The sequence below is a fragment of the Vidua chalybeata genome, chromosome 4 (assembly GCF_026979565.1).
Source record: "Vidua chalybeata isolate OUT-0048 chromosome 4, bVidCha1 merged haplotype, whole genome shotgun sequence".
Lineage (NCBI taxonomy): Eukaryota > Metazoa > Chordata > Aves > Passeriformes > Viduidae > Vidua > Vidua chalybeata.
The window spans coordinates 38,488,717-38,509,348 of record NC_071533.1 but is presented as its reverse complement, the minus strand read 5'-3'; the positions used below and the strand labels follow the sequence as shown (position 1 = coordinate 38,509,348).

General features: G+C 37.6%; 1 protein-coding gene across 2 annotated transcripts in view; it reads left to right on the top strand.

Moving 5' to 3' along the window:
* FAM149A (family with sequence similarity 149 member A) overlaps positions 1–20,632 on the top strand; it is a 24,665-nt gene extending 4,033 nt beyond the window's left edge. The window contains exons 1-14 of one of the 2 annotated variants that reach the window (XM_053940095.1): positions 6,249–6,314; positions 8,207–8,317; positions 9,256–9,388; positions 10,962–11,104; positions 11,871–11,996; positions 12,153–12,329; positions 14,145–14,335; positions 15,711–15,865; positions 17,002–17,105; positions 17,304–17,522; positions 17,836–17,950; positions 18,620–18,748; positions 19,126–19,207; positions 20,035–20,632. In XM_053940095.1, the coding sequence (XP_053796070.1) occupies positions 6,253–6,314; positions 8,207–8,317; positions 9,256–9,388; positions 10,962–11,104; positions 11,871–11,996; positions 12,153–12,329; positions 14,145–14,335; positions 15,711–15,865; positions 17,002–17,105; positions 17,304–17,522; positions 17,836–17,950; positions 18,620–18,748; positions 19,126–19,207; positions 20,035–20,108 (1,821 nt within the window). In that variant the 5' untranslated portion in view covers positions 6,249–6,252 and the 3' untranslated portion in view covers positions 20,109–20,632. Of the gene's footprint in view, positions 1–6,248; positions 6,315–8,206; positions 8,318–9,255; positions 9,389–10,961; positions 11,105–11,870; positions 11,997–12,152; positions 12,330–14,144; positions 14,336–15,710; positions 15,866–17,001; positions 17,106–17,303; positions 17,523–17,835; positions 17,951–18,619; positions 18,749–19,125; positions 19,208–20,034 lie in introns of those variants that run through there. The other variant, XM_053940094.1, reaches the window with a different exon arrangement.

Below are 20,632 nucleotides of genomic sequence, written 5' to 3'. Positions count from 1 at the left end.
GATATGTTTACAACCAGGCATTTTGTTTCTGATCCAGTGCTCAATAAACAGGATTATTAAGACAACTATGAAAAGAAGAGGAAGTACCCTCAGCCTTTATTGTTACTCTTAACTGTCATAAAGTCCTCTAAAATGTTTTGAGTTAGTGGACTATTTCTTTTAATTGTTCATTAATGTAGAGTTCAGCATGCATTGTTCATGGGGGCCACACTTTTAGTTAAGGTTTGGGCCCATAATGGGCATTTTTTATTCTTCATCAATATTTTCGGTAAGGAAGAAGATTCTTGGATACTGCAGGAGTTTGGTGAAAATTTGTAGTCTTTTCAGTGGTGACATTATTCCTGTCAGCTTTGTCAAATGCTAAAGGAATTAGAGATTTCTTGTCTTACAAAATACTGGGGACTGAATCAGTGAGTCTTTTTTCACTGTTGCTAAAGTCTTGTTGGAAAAGTTTTGATGTGGTGTGAATGTGTACTTGTGCATGTATGTACATCATATGGATAACAGTGTGGGGATTTCTGTGCTGTTTTGAGTCTTTCACTTGAAAACATATGTTCATAATGTTCACAAGTTGGCATGTGATAGTTTTTACATTCTTGCTCTGATGACTTCTGTCTCCTGAGTAGATGCTGTGTTTTTAATTCAGTATGAGAATGATGTTGATAACACACTGATGTTTGGTTGTTGCCAATCAGTGCTTACCCCAAGTCAAGGACTCTTCAGTGTCCCAGGCTCTGCCACTGATGAAGTGCACAAAAAGCTGTGAGGGAGCATGGCCAGGACAGCTGACCTGAACTGGCCAAAGGGATATTCCACACAGGTGGTGAGCAGTGGTATTGTGCAATTGCTTATTTCTGATTTGCAATTTATTGCTCCGTCTCTCTCTCTCTCTCTCTGGTTTTTAGGAAAGGAGTTGTGGTTGTGGGATGAATAAAGGATCGTTACTTTGTTTTTTAGAAGTGCCTTTCTTCTAGTACACCACTATGTAAGTCATACTATAGCAAGAACAGAGGAAAACTTTCAGGTCCTCAAATCTGTTTGGCTACATAATGTTTTAGAATATGACATCTTGATATCTCAAGCCAGGGGTGTTTGTGGTTACAGAGGAAGGAGAAAAGTATTTAGTATGCCTGAGCATATGCAGACTAAGGTCTCCCCACAATTACATTGCTTCACTCTGTGCCATAGAACTGTCACAGTTCAGATTTTTTTTTTTTTTGTTTTTTTTTTTTTTTTTTTTTTTTAATTCTGAGAAGATAAATTTTGCACCTGTTCTCAGTGATTCATTATATGTGCAATTTTCTTCAGAGATCAAAGAACAGAAGGGAAAACATGATCCAATCTGTTATGCTGCTGAAAGAAGTCTGATTAAAAAAAAAATATTTACTGGATTTCCAAATTTACTTAAAAAGAATACATGGGGAAAGTCTTGTGGATCACTTCCAAGTGTTTTGTTAGGGTGCTACTCTGTCCCTGTCTCTTCAGACACTTGATCCTGCAGCAGTAAATGCCTCCTATCAGGTCCAAAGAAATAAAACACCTTCTCTAAGACACTAATTAGCATTCTATATTATTGCAGTTAATTAAGATGATAGTATTTTTCTCAGTGTTGATTCATAATTTATATTAAAAAGTCAGATTTACTTCTATAGTATCTTGCACTCAGAAATTGTTTGTATTTCCTATAACCAAGAATTACACTTGCAGTTACATTTTTATATAGAATCAAAATTACAAATAGATTTAAAATTATATATATAATACCTTGCAAGCTCATGCCATCTTGAATGCATTTCAAAATTACAAAGCCTTTAAAATTTGCAGAAGAATAAAATTACTATATACAAATAAGCCTGTCTTAAAAATTGGAGCAGTTTATTCTTACTTAGTTTTATAAAGATAGGAACAGAACTCAACACAGATAATGGTTGGAAAAGCTTTACATCTGTTTCAGAATTCAATATGAAAATGTCTAATAGGAGGCATTGCACTTAAGTGTATGTACTGCAAATAGCTGCCTGAGATGCACACAGATTGAGATTGTATTAAAAATGATGGCCTGCTTTTAGTGTTATCAGTGATTTAAGAAAATAATTACATTTGCTTCTTTATTATTTTTCTTCACTCCAGATGAAATAACAAGTGAAAACCTTGACCCTTAGGGGAAACAGATCTTGGGTAGAAAAGGTGATTTTGAGTGCACCTAGTGCGCATTCTGTGCAGGACGTAGCCACAGAGGACTGACAAACTGTAGATGATGATGCAGGCAAACACAGAGAAACCTTCATGCTCTCATTCCAATGCTACCTACTTTTTGAACCAAAAGAGGCTTTTATGTTTATTTACAAATAGAATTTTAGCAACACATGAAGAAAATTGGCATTGTGGCTAATTATGGTAATTTGTGCTGAGCAAAAAGATAGTCACCTGAAAAATTCACCAGGAGTTCAACTGTACAAATCCTCCCAAAGTAGTTGAATCCTCAAAGCATCAGTAACCCATGCATAGCTTCAAAGACAGTAAGTGACATTTTTCTAAGAGGAAAGGGCCAATCAGGTGGTATGATTAAACACTATCAGTGGAAAAACTCTGATAATGATGCTTTATATATAGTCAGTACTTCATTCATTGACCAAAACCAGATGACTGAAAATACTAAAACACTTCTGGCAGTGCTCATTAATAAAGATGAGAACAAAATGAAAATTATCTCCAAGCCTGGAGTGACACTCTCAAATGGAGACATGCTATAATTTTTGGAGTGTATTTTTGCTAGCTGTCAAGCCTCTGGCATGTTCAGTAACAGTAATGATAAAGTAGTGTTGCTAGAAGCTAAGAAGGTCATAATTTACTATATTACCTTTCAAGGTAGGTTTCTTTTTTCCTTCTCCTTAATAAGCTATGCCATTTCTAAACTAACAAGCCAAACATATTATAGCTGCCTTAAAATAATTTTCTGCAGAAGGCTAGATGAATGTTCTATTAAATTTCTCATAATTCTGTTTCATTTACGTTCACCTACTGGAGTTACGTCAGCTAAACTATTCCTGGGATGCTTTTTCAAGATATGCCACAAGAAGTCTGATTTTGAGAAAGCTGAGGCAGAGGGATTGTAAGCAGGGGCGGGCATTGTTGTCATATACCTGGATTTTCTTTGTATTGCTGCAATAAGTGATTAAATGCTGAGCCAAACTGACTGCTTTCATGAGCTATAAAAGTCACTGGATATGTCTCATAAAAGGTCCAGAGTACTGAAGGAAGAATTTGGTGCTGCTGTATTAACCAAGTGTAAGAATGCTCAGCCCTGGCACAGTTGTTACAGCAGTCTTCAGATAGTACGACCTCCTCTGGGGACTGCCAATGACATTCAATACTGTCTGCTATACCTGGCAGTTTGTGGTCACTGAAGTTGTTACAAGAGGGTGACAGTGCTTTTCCTAAAGGTCCTCTCAATGTTGAAAAAGATGTGTTTTGTCATCAAACAATACATGGAAGAGCTTACCATGGCTGACTGCAACCAAGTTGATCAGATGACTGCCTGACCTAGAAGGAAAAGGATGTGTCTATTTCTTATGAATTTAGTATTTTCTGTGATATAAATATTCAACTACAATACTGTGATGCATGCCTGGAATGTTGTACATTATCGATGTGGAAAAGTAGTCATGTCATGTCTGTTTCTTGCTTGCTCCAAATATGGAGCAGCATTAGCTGGTGAACATGTGGAAGCACCATTTTGTGCAGTGACGGATTTTCAGTGTTGTTTGCAACAAAGTCTGTACGTTCTGCTCAGTGAACAAGATACTGACCAGGAGTGTCTATTCACTTCCAAGAAAATGCCCCTGACAGGCGGGTACTGTGTTGAGAGTGACCCTTTACAGAGGAATATTTGAGCAAGCCAGATTTCTGGAGTTACAGCTTCTGTTTGCTATATCACTTCAAAGAAGAATAAGAAATAGACTTCCATGGTAATTGTCCCAGACCAGTTTAAGAAAGATTGGTGTAATTCCAAAATCTGTTTTTCCCAATAGATGTGTTTTCACATTTATGCTATAGAGAGCTTATAGTTTAATTTCTTTTATACTCTCACATCAAAGTTTTACAGAAATCTGGCATATAAATAATAATCTCTTGGTTTTACAAACCAAGTGTGGGATAGACAAACAAGCAGAAAGTGAGAATATGAGTGAAATGAATAAAGAGAATTATTAAGGTTGGAAAAGACCCCTAAATCATTAAGTCCAACCATTAACCCAGCACTGACGTGTTCACTGTTAAACCGTGTCCCCATGTGCCACACCTACACTCCAGTGTTGGTGAGTCCACCACTTTCCTGGCCACCCTGTCAGTGAAGAATATTTTTCTCATATCCAATCTAAACCTCCTCTGGCACAACTTGAGGCTACTTCTGCTCATCCTGCCTCTTGCTACTTAGGAGGAGAGAACAACCCCTACCTGGCTGCAAACTCCTTCCTTTTAGGTAGTTTAGAAAGTGATAAGGTCCCCCTGAGCCTTCTTTCTCTCCAGGTTTAACTGCCCCAGCTGTAAATGGTAGGTTAAAAGATAAAGCATGTATTGTTATGAGAGCATGATGTGGTCAGTATGTTTACATTTGTTACAAATCATGCTTCCAAAATAGTAAAGAACATGTAACTATGTGAAATCTAAGAAAATTAATTATTTCAGACAACAAGGCAGCAGCTTAATTAGAAATTAGGATATTATACATTGTTGGCAAGGGAGCAATGCATAATAAATATTTTCTATTGGGCTGTGGCTACAATGCAGACTTTGAATCATCTGTTAAAGAGGTCTTATAGCATGTGTGACAGATACTAAAGTTAGCATTTTTCTCTGTTAATTGACTTTTCTAAACTCCTCTGGTTGAATGCCTTTCGGCATGTCCTTTGTTAGTTCTCTCCAGTTCCAAATTAGAGTGATGGAAGTAGTATTAGTACTAATAATACCCTCCTTCACAATTATTTATCCATATAATTATCATTGTGTTGGTTGGAAAGGAAGGAGGGGCTTGGTTTAGAGAAATGCAAATGATATTGTGGGGTTTTATGGTGGTAAGGTGTGGGGGTGACCAATGGCTGAATCTTGTTGCTGCAATAACAAAAAAGCCTTCCAAAACAGTTGCACAAAATTTAACTCTTGCTCTTAGTCTCTACACTGTGGAAATGTAGGAGAAGGTGGAAGGTTAAAATTGCATTTTCTTAACCAGGACATAATTTGCTATTCTAGATTTCATCTGCTTGGATAAGTTTTTCTTGACAAAGGACTCTATTTTCGTGTGTGTGCATGTGTCTGAAGTGTTGGACAAACCTGCTCCTATAGAAGAATGATTGCTAAGGACAAGGAAAGTTGTTATTACACACGCAGTTTCTTAATGATTTACTGACACGGAAGAATGGGGCTTTGAAGAATGCGGAACTTTCCTTACTGAACAGGCTAAAAGAAAATATTTTATCATCAGAGAACAAATGCTAGGCATTTTCTATACGCCTGTCTTAGTGAGTAATACTTTGTTTGGTTATAAAACTTCAAATGCCATTTAAATGCTGCTTTTCCTGTAAAATGCTGTTTGTTTTCCTGTAAGGTGAGGCTTCATATGCCTTGCTTTTTCTATCTTAATTTTCATATTTAATGAGTATTTAATACTGCCTTTATTTTATTTTCTCTTTCTTGTATTTTCTTCTTGCTTATGAGCAGATCTGCTTTCTCCTTTATAAGACGCTTTATGCAAAATATATAGACGCCAGAGTTTTTATGTCCTGGAGCTAGAGATGAATGGAGCTAGTGGATTACTGGAGCTGGTGTAAATCTGCAGCTGACAGTCTATGCTCTGCCCTGGCACCCGTGCTGAAGAAGATCGGTGACGTGCATAGGGGTAGTTCAGAGGAGAACTCGATTAACAAGAGAAAATCTTTATGTAGTTGGCTAGCATCGCATAACCCTTGTTCATCTAAGAAGGCGAGGGAAGCCTCCTCTGGTCAGAAAGACCAAGCTCGGCGTTCTTTGGCTGCGTGTTGCGAGGCGAGATATGGGGAGATTGCACCGCTCCCGCCCAGGCTGAGGCTTTAGCTTTTCGTGGGGAGGCCCGGAGGGGTGCGAGGCCTTGCCGCGGGGCGTGGCGCGGCGCGGGGAGTCCGCGGGCGGTGCGGGCGCTGGCAGCGGGCGGTGCGGGCGGTGCGGGCGGTGCGGCGCTGCCGCCGCCGGGGCGCTGCGAGGGGCGCCCGCCGCGCCCCCATGCGCAGGGCGCGGGGCGCCGGCCCGCCGGGCGGCTGCGGCCGGGGGCTGCTCGTCCTGGGGTGAGTGTGGCGGCGGGGCCGGGGGCCGCCGGTCCCGGGGTGAGTGTGGCGGCGGGGCCGGGGGCCGCGGCCCGTGGCGGGGCGGTGTCCGCGGCCCGCCTGCCGTCCTGCCGGGGCGGCGGGAGCGCTGCCGCTGTATTGTTGTCCCCATGTAATGCCCGTCGCTGCGGAGCTTTCGCCGAGCAGCCGGGAGCTGCTCCAGCTTCTGGTGTTCGCTTGCTAGCGCAGGGGAAGTGATGCTATAGATGTGCTGGGAGGGGGTTTTCCTATCGTTTTATTTTATTGCAACAATTTCCTGGCACATATAATGGCATGTGATCCAAGGAGTCGGGAAACGTAGTACAACAACATGCAGTGGAAAAATGTGGCAGAAACACTACTTTGCTCCACCTCACATCAAGACAAGAGGACGCAGCCTGAAGTTGTGCCAGGGGAGGTTTAGCTTGGATATTAGTAAGCAGAAGTTAACAGTAAGTGGTTTCCTCCTCCAGTGGTGTTTCCTGGGAATCCGACCTGGGCAGTTTGAGCAGGTAAAGAGCAGTGAAGTGTTAAACCTTGGTGATGTATTAAGTTGTAGAAAAATACTAAGAACAAGGGTCAGCTATGAGAAAAAAAAAGTGAAAGACCTTATAAGGCTGCCTGAGCAATAAATAATATGGCAAATGTTAGACAGAGAGGGATGTATGGGAACAGAAGGAAACAGCATTCCATGTAGAAAATGGACTGTGAGCTCACTGTTACTTCTTGGGAGATACATCTTGGTGTTAGGACAAAATGAGACTTAAGTCATGGGATTGGACTTTATGAATATTCATAGAGCTTCCTGGTGCTTACTGATCAAAAGCAGAGGCGTAGGGAAGAGATAGGATATGAAGTGCAAACACATGGAAATGCTTTCCACTGCTGTTTTACCAGACTTAAAGAATTTTAAATTTAAGGTCTTCCCTGATGAGAAGTTCAAACTTATGGTTGGTTTTGCTGTTTTCTTAACCAAGACATAGCAGTAGGATGTGTGATGTGGTCCATTTGAGTGGGGAGTTCGATTTTGACATATGTGTCTTTGTAGTATGTGTAATGGAAAGATAAATATCGGAAAGGATAGAAAGAAGACAAAGCAATCCTAACTGCTGCAGGGCCAATCTACAGTTCTTGTCTAAAGAAATGAAGAAAATTCTTGGAACTGTGAGCTGTTTTCTTATAGTTACTCATTCACAAATCTACTTTGATGCAATCATGCTGCTGTGAGGCTTCTATGGCATGAAAATAGGTGAAGCAATCAGTTGTTGTAAGTGTTTCCAAGGAACACTTTCACACGTCTGTGTATGTTCTGAAGAGGTGGGTTTAGCATATTAATGACCCAACTTCATGCATCAAATGTAATATGTAATTATGAACAGTTGTGTAATTATAAGCAGCTTCCATCTAAGAAAACAAACAAACAAAAAAAAAAAAAGATCAACAAAAAGCCCTACCCTCCCAAACAAAGGAAAAAACATTCCTTCATTAAACTGCTGTATGGGCAAATACTGGTTTGTGCCTTTGGTCTGTTGTTGCAATAGTGAGGTGCTGCTTCATTTGTATGTACTTCTTGCAAGTTTTGAAGTACAAAATCCAAGGAGGATTCCAGTGGAGTAAAGCAAGTCTCAGAGTAAAAGTACATGTTTTTTAAACATACCTTTGGAAATTAGACAAATAAAAGCTATTTTAAAACAAAGTAGTTTGTTTTAAGCAAATGTTTGTATTGATGGATAGGACTGAAAAATTGAAAAGTTCAACAGAGTAGTTGTCTTCCTCCTCTTCTCCTTTCCCCTGCCCTCCTCATCCCCCCTTCCAGTGGAGATGTGAATTAACTTTATTTAAAATTATGGAATGTTATGTTTCTCTCTTTATAGGAAGGGACTGTCCAGAGGTTCTCCAAATCGAAGTCTCTCTGGAAAAAGTGAAGTATCTCTTCCATCAGTTTTTGCAAGAAATGTTCAAGAAGCCATTGACAATTATACCTGGTATACATGTACTTCTGAAATAATACTTTTAACTCACTTCTGACTTAGATATTTCCAGATTGGAGTTAATTTTCACTAATCATTCTTCCAGTAATTCTCATGGATAATAACTATTGCACAATATAATGCAGGATACAAATTGACCTAACTTTCTGTTTAAAGGGTTTGAACTTTATTCCTGGTTTGTGATATGGATTTAAGTATTTTAACATCACAGTAGAGGGTACTGATTAGATCTGGAAGGGAAATCAGACTTCATGATTAAATTGAAATAATGCTCACCAACGTTGCAGGTTAGTTAACTTTCAAGAAATTTTATTCCAGATGACACTGGTTAGGATTTGCCTGCACATCCAATTACTACTGCTTTCCCTGCATCCTGGGGTTGGGTGGTAGCTGGCAGGGACCAGCTAGAACTTTGGGGGCTTGAGTTGCTCTGGATCAAATTTTAAAGTGCACCAGATTTAGCAACATAAATAACACCTCATAGAGACAAGTAACTCAGTGCTATTTGAAACACCTATAGAGATCTTGTGCTTAGTTTTGCAAAAGTTTTCTTGTGGTAGCTTCTAATGTGAAAGTGTTAAAGAAAGCTTATATTATCTTTCATCTATTTTTCATGTGATCACTAGCTGACATGGAGAAACCAAAATAATTGTTCGAGCTGGAAATATAGATACATGCATATAATTATATTCAAATACATACACACATATATATGCATATTTTAGAGTGCCATACAGTTGCAATGGTGTATATGCATGCAAAAACTTAATAGTGTAGAAGGAATTGCCTTTAAGGCAGTAAATAGTACTAATAGGAGCATGTATTCACTCTAAAATATCTTCTTGCACCATTTACTTGATTAGTTGCTCTATTTAAAAGATGTTTATACAGAAAATAATTGTGTTCTTCATTTTAATTTGTCTTCTTTTCAGTGAGACACTTTCATCACTTCCACCTAGTGATTGTACAACACCCACGGAGTTGAATAATTCTTGGTCTGGAATAAACAGCTATACTACTAGTTTGTCTACTGAAAGAAGTTCGGTTTACTCCTGGAGGGATGATGTATGTCACAGAAACTTTTACAGTACCCCTTTCCCTAAATATTGTAGAAAATATTAGTTTTTTACTGATGTTGGACATGCAGCACCTCATCCATAACAGCCTCATGAATAAGTGTATTAATTGAGTATTTAAAAAATAGTTTTGGTTGCAGGTTGGTATTGGTGCAGCTAATGTGTAACAAAGGAAAATGGAATAAAATGATAAATGATTAAGTCCGGGGAAAACAAAGCTGTTTTACTGAAGAAGATAGGCTTAGGTTTCTGAGTCCAAGTGAATGATAAAACATGTCTTTTCAAACACCGCATTGTGCAGGCAATGTCTAAATGGAACTGTTCTCAATGTTTTCAGTTATGAAGTACATTCATAAACATGCATATAAATTTTACAGTTTTGGTAAATACTAAGCTCTTACATTAACTCAGTTATTTTTTGTAAATGATACAGAGGGAAGTCCTACTGTTACAAAGGCTGACCTCTGAAGCATACCTGGTGCAGGCTGGAAGTGTTAAATAAATCCAAAAGTGTTGCAGTTGCTGCCAGTTTCATTTCAGAAAGCCTTCTGTGGCTGGTATTCTTTTTGCATAATGCCCTAATCTTTAGGGTACTGACCCCATCTGTCGCAGCCAGCCCTTCAGGAGAGAGCCTCACTCTGGATATTACAGTAACCTGTGTGAGAGTTATTTTCTCATTCCTTTTCAGTGTGATCCCTCCTGTACCCTGAAGTGCTTTGAGGCATTCAGCTGGAAGTAAACAAGCATGATTTGGGCCTCGTTATTAGTGTATCCGTTTTTTTAGTGTATCAAAGTATCTAATGTAAGTGGCAAATGTCATTACAAACAGTGCCAAGCTGAGGAACCCTCAGCCAAGTGCTTGTCTCCATATCACTGGATAAAATCAGGCATTTCTCTACTATTTTCATTTGCCTCTGTGTTAACTCAGTCTTCAGTAGCACTGATTTGTAGGTTCAGTGAAGAAATATGGAAGGGCATTTCTCACACTGACAGCTGTATCCTAAGCTCTAAACTAGGTCACACAGGCGTAAGGTGCTCCCTCTTTACCCTCTTAGCTGTTGTACTTAGAAAGAAGAAGAGCACTTCTTGAAAGAGCAAAGTGCCCTGGGTGCCAGAGATGCAGTGTGTGTGCTTCACATTAGCACTGGGAGCAACCTGGGAGTCCAAACCAAAGAACTTATAACTGTTTTTTTCTTGTGTTTTGTTTTTTTTTTTTCTTTTTAATGTGGGCTAATTCTAGGCAGCTTTATATTATATGTTAATGTCAAAGAAATACAGTCTAGTAGTTCCTTTTTGCTAAATCAACTTGTACCAGCCAGCTATCTAGGATTTTTTTTTTGTGTTCTTTTTGTTGTGGTTTTTTGTTTGTTTGTTTCTTTTTTTGTTGTTTTTTTTTTTTTTTTTTTCATTGTGGTATATAAATTGTGTCCAAAATATATAGTCTGAACATGCATTCTGACATGCACATCCAGGTTGATTCCTGTTGTTCTATTCTTTAAATATCATGGAAATTTTAGTATACATGCATATTTGCTAACAACTATTAACTTTATAATATATAGGAATTTGATAAAGCCAACACACAGAGAGTGCATCAGTTATTTTTGGAGATTGATGAAATGCTCTTTGAAGGAAAAGTGACCTCCCAAACAGAGAACCTGAAGGCAGAATGTGCAGATTGGGTTGAACAATTTCCTCATATAAGGTGAGGAAATTCTTGCTAGTAGTAGTTTTAAACAGTTTGAATTTTGAATTTGAATTTTTGGGGTACCCTCTTATGGTTTGGGCATCAGCAACACTTGTGCATTCAAATCTGTATCTTTGGGACTGAGCTGTGCCATAGCTGCTCAGTAAATCTGGGCAGTGGTGCTTTAGCAACTGATGCCCTTTATTTTGATTAATAAAATGGTTGTAGGCAAAGTTGTTCAGAAATTATTTTATTATATAATTTAATGTATATTTATTAGAGTTGCTTTCACCTTTACTCTCTTCCTCTCTACATTGTGCATGTTGGAGTTCGTGCATTTTCTGAACTTTAACAGTAGCCTTAACTTTCCATGTAAACAGTTTTGATTAGCACTTTTACTCACATTGGTGGATACTGGAGTTGGATAAGTGAAGTCACAGCAGATGTTATTTGTCTTCTGCATCCAGTTTTAAATGTATCTTACAGAGTTTTTTCATAAGAAAGGAAGTGTGTTTACTTTTGTCTGGCTTTAGAACAATCTAACAAGTTTTATTATTTGCTCTTAAAATTTTTCAACTAGATTCTCATCTTGTGTAAATCAGCTTAACTTTAATGACTTAAATAATAGGCAATATTAAGGTAATACACAAGGCTCTGGCCCCTCAAAGCAGATATAAGTTGTGCTTTTGCATTGCCTACTGTTTGCAGGTGCTTGTATTCTGGATATTTGCATATGGCTAAGGTTTCCACCTATGACACTGCTTGTTCTCTCCTTTTTATTCAGGGTTCTAGGAAAGCAACTCCTAGTGCCAAAGGATGAAGGTTTTCAGCATTTTCAGAGCAGAAATGATGCCCATGTAGATACTAAGTGTGTGCCTGGTCTCCTTGACTGTACTGGTCATACAAAAGAGTATGTTAATTTTTTTAAGTTTTTGTTTTGGTCTTCCCTCTTCAGAAACATGTACAAATATTACTTCTGTATTACTGAAACATGTCAGTGTAATTAAATATGCACTTTCTCTCTTCTCTGAATCTTTAATTCTGATTTTCTTGGTATTTTTTTCAGACTCTGCATCTCAGGCTCTAAACTGATGCCAACAGTATCTCCAATACATACGTCACTGGATTCAAGTTCCACTAGGATTTCTGCTTCAGACTCAGCCATGTATTCCTTCCTGGAAGAAGAAATTTACGATGAGGATGGAAAAATAGAGGAATATCTTGCCTTTGACAACAAGGAACTGTAAATAACAGATATATGTATTTTTGAAGAATGTAATGAAAAATTATCAATGAACTGAGTCAGGGTTCCTAAATGGTGTTTCTCTTCTGTGAGATACAGTTCCTTCTGTCCCTGTGTTCAGTAGCAGAGTGGTCAGAACACTCACTGGGCATGTGGAAAATTAGGTATGTTGCCTCTCTAGTGGTTTAAAGCTCACATCTCCCATTTCAGAGGAATGTCTTGACCACTGGTTATTTTGAGGTATTTGATGCATGGATATTCAATAAAACGAATATTTAATTTTGAGATGGGGTAGAATGAAGGCATCCCTTCTCCCCAAATGAGTGCCTTGAGCATCAGGTTGTTTAGTGTCATTACACTGTTAGTGCTCTCATTATCTGCCCTAATGAGTCTTTATTCTTTCTGTGCAGAGTATAACAGCTTTGTGAGGAGAGCTGCAGGTTACACCCTGCATTTAGAGCACTCTTGTGAGCAACAAGTCATTCAGTCATCTTGAAAGTGCAGCCTAGGTTTCCTGCGAGCCAGTTGAATGTTCCAGCAGCTAGGCTACTGGGTGGATGAAAGATCATCACGTGCTTTTTTCTAAGAGGCCTCTAAAAGGGGAAAGCTTTGGTAGGACTCATTGGGCACAAAGCACAGCTTTTTGTGCTAAGGCCTTATGCACACTCAGAACAAAGACATGGTTGTTCTGAAAACCTGAGGAACCTTTCAGAGACCCTTTCAGTGCTCTTTTTTAAAGAGAAGGCTGGGATTGCTGCCTTTTTAGGAAGCGTTTAGGTTTAAGAATACTCTCAGTAGTTTTCGCTGTTTTAATAAGTAAGCAAACTTAATTTGGGAGGGAGACTTGTCTGAAGGTATGTTTCTCTCTTTTGTCTCCTTCATATGCTTCTTGTTTCCTTCAGTTCTGAAATGCCTTTTTCTCCATAACTAAAACATTATCTGTTATAAAGCCTGACATGAGAATAGCTTGGTCATTTTGTGAGTTGGACCAATCAGTCACATCTCACATACAGTTAAGAATTATGCAGTATGGCTTGAGGAAGAAGCGAAGAAGTGTCAGAGAAGAGAAAGGGAGGTAGTAGAAACCACTAGGAATTTGGAGGCATATTTTTGACCTCAAAAAAAACCCCAAAAAACCCCATTCCTTAGGAAAAAACACAATGGTAAAAAAAAAAAAAAGAAAAAAGTTAAAACTTTCTTCCTGAGAGGGTGTATTAGAAGAGCAGGTTAGGAGATGTAGCTAAAACATGTTTCCCTGGAAACAGAAGAAACAGAAAAAAAATTAAAAAGCATAACTGTTCCTACTGTAGTGTATAGGAAAGAAGGGATGTGTAAGGCTATGGGCTCTACTATTCTTGTCATACTGCAGAAATCCTTTAAAGTTGTTTCATCTTTGATCAATGGTGGGAAATTGGAGATGTGTGCAGATACACAGGGCATGCTGAGAAAGAAATTTTCATGTGAGAGTCCTCTTGACAAACACAACAGATGTTGTTGCCTATGTTATTGTAAAAAGCATAGGATTTAGTCTCAAATGACTATGTGCCACATATAAAACTTTCTCCTAGACCTGTAGATCTTTCTGTTGTGATGCCCTAATGGGATTTAAAAATTTTTCAATGGCAAGCAAATGAAAGAGAAATCAGTGTATATGTATTTAATAGTTTCTCTTCCCTTAGGTGAATTTGAGTTTCAATGTTTTGGTTATCTCCAGCTGAATTCCTTTTCTTCCATATGTACGTTTCTCTGTTGAAAGAGGGGGTGGGGGGAAGTTAATTCCCATGGGAATTCTTTTGAATTTGTTTCCTTTATTAGTGAGGATGAGATTTGGGAGCAACAGAAAATGCATCTTTCTGAGAAGAGGTGTAAGCGTGGCATTCCCCCTGTTTCTCCCAATGCCTGTATCAAAGATGCTGTGGCTTCTGAAGTGTTTGATCATATCTGGAGCAATGTCATTGGAATATTGGAGGAACTGATTAAAAAAAATTGGGAAACTAGTATCCCAGGTATTTGATAATTTCATTTGAAAATACGGTATTTTTTGAATCTAATTCAGAAAAGTCATCCTTCCCTATCTGCTTAAATTAAGCAAATATTCCAGGCTTTAGATAAGATAACCAGTGCTGTAGAATAGTAATATATGTAATGCCTTGCCATGAGAATGTGTGCGCACACACACACCTAAAATAAAACTTTCTTCCTAATTTTCAGGGAGTTTTGTATGAGAGGTGTAAAAAGAAAAATAGTGACTGAAATATACTGACTGAAATAGCTTCATTGCAAGAGAGCATGTTTAAAAAAATAAAAATATTAATCACTTCTTGAAGATGTAAATTGATGCTGTTAGTCATCATTAGTCAGGGGACCACTGACAATGTGATCTGGAACCTAGGAATCAGAGTCTCCTAGTCCTAGTCCTCATTGCTTAGGCTTTATTAATAGAAAGAACCCTTGGGCAGTCAGAATGTTAAAGTGAGATAGACAGTCTTGCTGATGTGCAGGAGTTCAAGACTTCACTATAAGATGAAGAAAAGGTGATGCATGTAATTTTATGTTTTTGTATTCTAACAGACTTCAGTGAGAAAAGGAAAAGCTAGGAAAAATAAATAGAAGTGAAAATCTATTTAGTGTGCATATGTTATCTCTGGAGGCTGAGGGAAATTTCAGCTCTTTCAATATATTTTAAAAGGACAGAAGTAACAGAAGAATACCTGAGGGGGGTCTTGGAAGTTACCTCTAATGTAACGTACACTCGACCTCAAATATAAGAATACAACAAAGTAAGAAATGGCAAAATTTCTCTGAATGCTTGCAGCATCGGAACTTCAGGCTTTACTGCAATTTAAAAGTTCTTTTGACAGCACAGGTGGATTGTTTAGCTCTCTGTATTATAGTTTAGGGAGGATAATTTAGCAGTATTATGATAGGTTTGCCCTTTTATATTTTTAAAGGTCATATGGCTAGTACTTAAATTAGGAAGGAAAAGAATTTGGATTTATAATAGAAATAAGATGGTAGCATATACCCAAAATGAAACAGTGTATAGCTGCTGTCAGATGATGCTGGTATCAATAGGTTTTTGATTTTATATATATATATGGTTGGGGTTTTTTTACTACTTAAAAAAGAAAAGCTCTGGGGATTTTCTTAAACAACCCCCTCCAAATCTACCTGTATAGGCCAGCTTGTATGTCAGTGTCAGAGAAAGCACAGACAAATGGAAATGCTTTCAAAAACCCATAATTTATATTAGATTTTTAAATAGCATGGAAACATAAAGCTATGTGCAAGTCTTTATTTACTATGTAATATTGTTTGAACCCCAAGAAATGATGGCTGGTAAACATTCTTATTTCCTTTACTTTTTTTGCTGTTGTGCAGAGTGTGACCAACAAATGGAAAAACTGAAAACTGTTACAGCAAAACTGCCACGTTTGCCAGTCATTCATATTACAGCTGATGCTGGGACCATTCCCCTTTCCAGAGGCTCTGAAGCACAAAGTGTATCTTTTGGGGCTCATTCTGTTTCATCACAGGTAAGAATAAAACAAACCTTTCTGTCCAATGTTTGTTTTTTCTTCCTTGGACACCTTTTTTTCAACCTTGGACAGTCTTGATCAAAACTTGAAAAGGCTCTTTTTCTTTATTTTCTCTTTTTTTTTTTTCTTTATACCAATTTTAGGCATACTTGAAGTCATCTGATTTAAAATGAGGTTTAATTCAATGTTGATTTTTTGTTTATTGTCAGTTGTTTTTATTTGGTGGACCTTAAAGGTACAATTTATCACTAAGGTATTGCTGCCATTGATTGGCAAAGTCTTGTTAAATTCTATTCTCTCCTTAAAAAACTAATTCTGCTTTTATTGTGATCCAGAAATTTCTTCATGGTAGAATTAAGAACACAAACTGGGATGTGAAGCTGCAACTTGAAGTGCTTTTCTCACAACACTGCGAGTTTCAGACTCTCCCGTTCCTTCACTTTTTCTTTGCCTCTGAAAGGAGATTCTGCAGTACATCCACCAGCACTAGGCCTTACCTGTCTTTGTAGAAGCTCATGCTTATACTGATAAAATGTCCTAATTTGTCGTGCTTGCTGTTTCCTGCCTCTGTTTCTGGATTTCTTGATTCATGTTTTGTGCATTTGTTTCCTTTTCCAGCCACTGTTTCTGTTCTTTTTGTTTTTTTTCTCCTGTCTCTCACTACTGAATTCAAGTGACTTAATTTTCTTCCATTGGCTCTTTTTCCATGCTTGCTAAACAGTGAGATAAGGAACACAGGAAAGATAGCACAGCAGTCTTGGTTCTCCCCATAGATGTGCTTTGTTCTGTAGCAGTCCCAGCAGCCAGGAGAAGTAAAATGCTTTGATAAATCATGCCCCTGTGCTGAGGGAAAATGGAAAGTTTGAAGAATCAAACTCTGGCTTCAACTGAAATCTATATTGTAAATCAAATTGCAATTCAGTAACTACATTACACAAGTTGTGTTTATAAAATTCTGTTGAAGATAAGCAAGAGAAAAAAGCAGAGTTGCCCCATCTACTCCTGAGAATTGTACTGAACCATCTTAAAAGAAACTTTTGTAAAAAACAAGTAAAATACCTCTTAACTATGTGCTTTTTAAGATCATCCTTCTAAAAAAGTAAATGTTAACACAGAGTTGTTGCTTTTAATAGGTTTACCGTTTCTCCAGCAATTTCTATAGTGATCTGAGTGGTGTGATGACAATTCAAGCAAAACCGCTCCAACAGAGGCATGCTGCCACAGCAGAAAAAACACAGTAGGTGACATAAAAATATGACATAATTCGCATCATGTAAAAATGTCTTGCAATTAAAAAAAAAAATATAAAAAAGGCAGTGATCTTGTGTGATCTTGTGATCACTGATATGCTAGTAATTTGCAGAGGTAGAAATAATGCACTGTTAAACCCTTGTTTTTCTAGATCGTAATTCCTTCTTTTTTTCTCTTTCCCTAGGAATGATCAAGAAGACAAACAGCATAGCAGTGCCTCCAGCACTCCAAATTCAGCACATGCTAGGTTGGGGAGAATTTCTGATAACAGTGTTCTGTCATCATCTCTGACTCTGCTGGCATCTTCTAGGAAAGTACCAAGGTTACCTGCTCTCACCTCTGACCAACCATGCTCAGAAGTTCCTAATATGTACAATGATGAAATCCTTAAAGGGACAAAATTGTGAGTTTTTCATTTTATTCTTTTCTCAGAATTTTACTGAAATTTCAAAAAAAACTGAAGGATTTTGCAAACTACTTGAGAACTAACCCACAATTTATTATTAATTGTAGAATTCAGAGGGAAGAAGAAAGCAAGTAGAGCCATGATTTTTTTAAGGAGAGCCATTTGTTTTACTTCTTTATTGCTGTATTAGGTGCTGTTACTTTCTGTAGATAAGCTTTATAAAGAAATGTACTACTTAATAATTTTATATTATTTCAATGAAGTCTGTAATGTAAATACTCCTAAAAGAGGAACCCTTACGATTCTGTAGGGTTTGCAGCAGTTTATCTTCTGCTCGTGTGCCTGCAACCCGGAACAAGTTACCACCAATAAACTCTGAGCCTGTTGAACAACACATTTCAGTACCTCGAATGCAACAGAGCCCTGTAAGTTGTGTTCATGATTTTACTGGTGAAGAACTTCAAGCTATTTAGAATTAAATTATTCTATGTCAGTGGTTGAAATAAGTAATTTTACAGCTGGTGTTGGTTTGTATTTAATACATAGTTTTAACATGCTAATGTGTGTTGCATTGGGGTGCAATTACAATGTAAGAGAAGGCAGTTCAAAACCTCAGGTCATAGACAAATTATAGTGGAAAGACTTGTCTGACAACAGAAAAACCTTTTTAAAAAAAATAGCTAAAAAGAACCAACCAACAAGATAACAAGATAGTAACCTTGCTGGTCTATGCATCTGGATTTAAATCGCTCTTTTCAGTGTTTTATTCACTAATGTTAGGTTATAAGAATTAGAAAACTATGCTGACTGAAGTAGAAAATGATAACAACTGAAAAAAGCCAGATCTAATATTGGCCAATTTTGAAGGTTTGGGAAGTAATCAATCACCAGAAGTAAATTAGCATGTTGATATATCAACATGCCAACATAGAAACAGTCTTGCATCTGTTTAAAAAACAGGCACATAAATTGATGCTTTTGGTTATTGAAAACATATTTTTCTTATCTTCTTGTGAACTTCTGTATGTCAACAGAAAAAAAAATTAACTTATTCAATTGCTGCATTCTCTTAATGCTCTTTTTAATTCTCTCAGCATCAAGAACGATATGCTCATAGCAGAGTGTCAAGTGCAGTAGCTGACAGGACAGAGCAACAGCCACTCAGAGAAAGAAGTGTTACTGTTGATCAATTTTCAAGACCCAACACAACTCATACATTCAGGGTACGTTACAGTGTAAGTGGAGACTTGGAAAAAGGGAAGAGGTTTTCTTTCATGCCTGCTGTTGGTTTACAGAAGGTCTCATTTCTGAGTCTCTCCTGACTTCTGATGTACAAGGATTACCGCTACCTGAGGAATCCCTGAGAAGAGAGGAGGATGCTAAAAGTCTTGGGGAGGGTGTGGGACTGTTGTATAAGAAAGAATTTTTTTTCAGGTTTTGAAAGGGGTGTGTGTGCTAGAAGTGTGCAGTTTTAGTGCTGTTTTGAGCTTTGCACTTTGGTAGGATCCAGTCTGCGAGACTAGATCATAAAACCATAATCAAACCCTTTCTGTAGATAAGTGTATCTCACTAGGTAAGAGTATATATTTCCTTTTTACAGAGAGACACACCTCAGAAGAAGTCACTGACTCCCGTGGATTTTGCTAACTACAGAAGGACCGGTCAAGGATTTTTGATAACAGGTAGGCAAAGGAGAATGACTTGAAATGTAAAAGGCCAACAAAACCTACTAACCCATCATACTGTCAGAAAGTATAGCGCTTAGGGAGAGCCATCTCAGCATAAAAGAACAGGTTTTCTTGGCAGGATTTTTGAGTTTAGATTGAAGCTTCTTCTCACTTGTTCTGAGGGAGTCCTAACTCTTATGGTTAGGAATCCTGTGAAGCTTCTTTTTCTTGTTATGACGTGGTAGGAAAAGGATTCTATCTCATCATCTCATCTCATAATTTCTTTCTTTTTTTTTTTTTTTTTATTTTTATTTTGACATATTTACAACTAAGAGGCTGTAGTGTGCAGGCTAGATATTTTTTGCAGCTACTAGAGTAGTAACACAGTTGCATGCTTGTGAACTGCTTATGACAAATTTTATTTTAGGTCTGAAATTAATAAACTTTTCGTGTGAAGAAAAAGAAGATTTGAAAATGTGCATTTTTAACAAAATTATAAAGCTCTCATAAAACAAAAAAATCAGTATTGATTTGCAGCTCTGTCTTGAATTTACAACCCCAAAAAAGAGAACAACACTGTGTAGCTCATTTTGTTTCATTTTTACAATAAAGCTGACTAGCTGGTTCCTGGTGTATTTGAGTTGTTATAAGTAATCTTTACTCGTTTAGAAGTTCCTTGAGTTTAAATAATTATATCATTGACAAAATTATATAACAGGTGATGTAAGAATAAGGGCAGGTTAGCAAATACTGATCTGAGTACATTGGTGGAAGTAACTCATATATAATCTTGGAGTGTCTTTGAGAAACTACAACAATTAGCAAACTTTTATATTTTCCAGGTTCACAGAATTACTCCAGATCCTTTCAGAGAAATCCTCCAACCTCAAAGAAGAGATTTCAGATTGCTTCTTAACCTGTTTTAGGAAGAAACAGAAACCCTCTGCACTGATTGAAAGACTGAAGCACTAAATTTGCCACTTAGTATCTTGTGTAACAAAGAAGGTGTGCATATGCCGGTGTCTGCTGAGCCTTGCAATCCTCAGGATGCCTGCATTACCTTCTTTTAAAATTATTTGACCAGAGCTTAGAGTTGAAATTATAACAAAATGAAATAAATGGTTGAGGTATCTGCTTTGTTTGCAATATCAAGAGATTGTGGCTGCACTTTCTTCTCAGGCATTCCTCCTTTTTATGCCTTTCCTAGGGAATTGTTTTTCTACCTATCAAATAAGATGCATTTAGAACATAAAGTGCTGTCCCTACTTATTTTTACTTCCTTAAAGATGTTCTAGTCTATCTAATTATTAGTCATATATAAAATTTATACTTTTAAACAGAAGTTTGCAGTACTTCCTCTTTAACTGCTATGTTAACATTTCTTCATGTTTCAGTCTGTCTGCTTATTATTATATTATTATATTTTATCTCTTAAAAGTA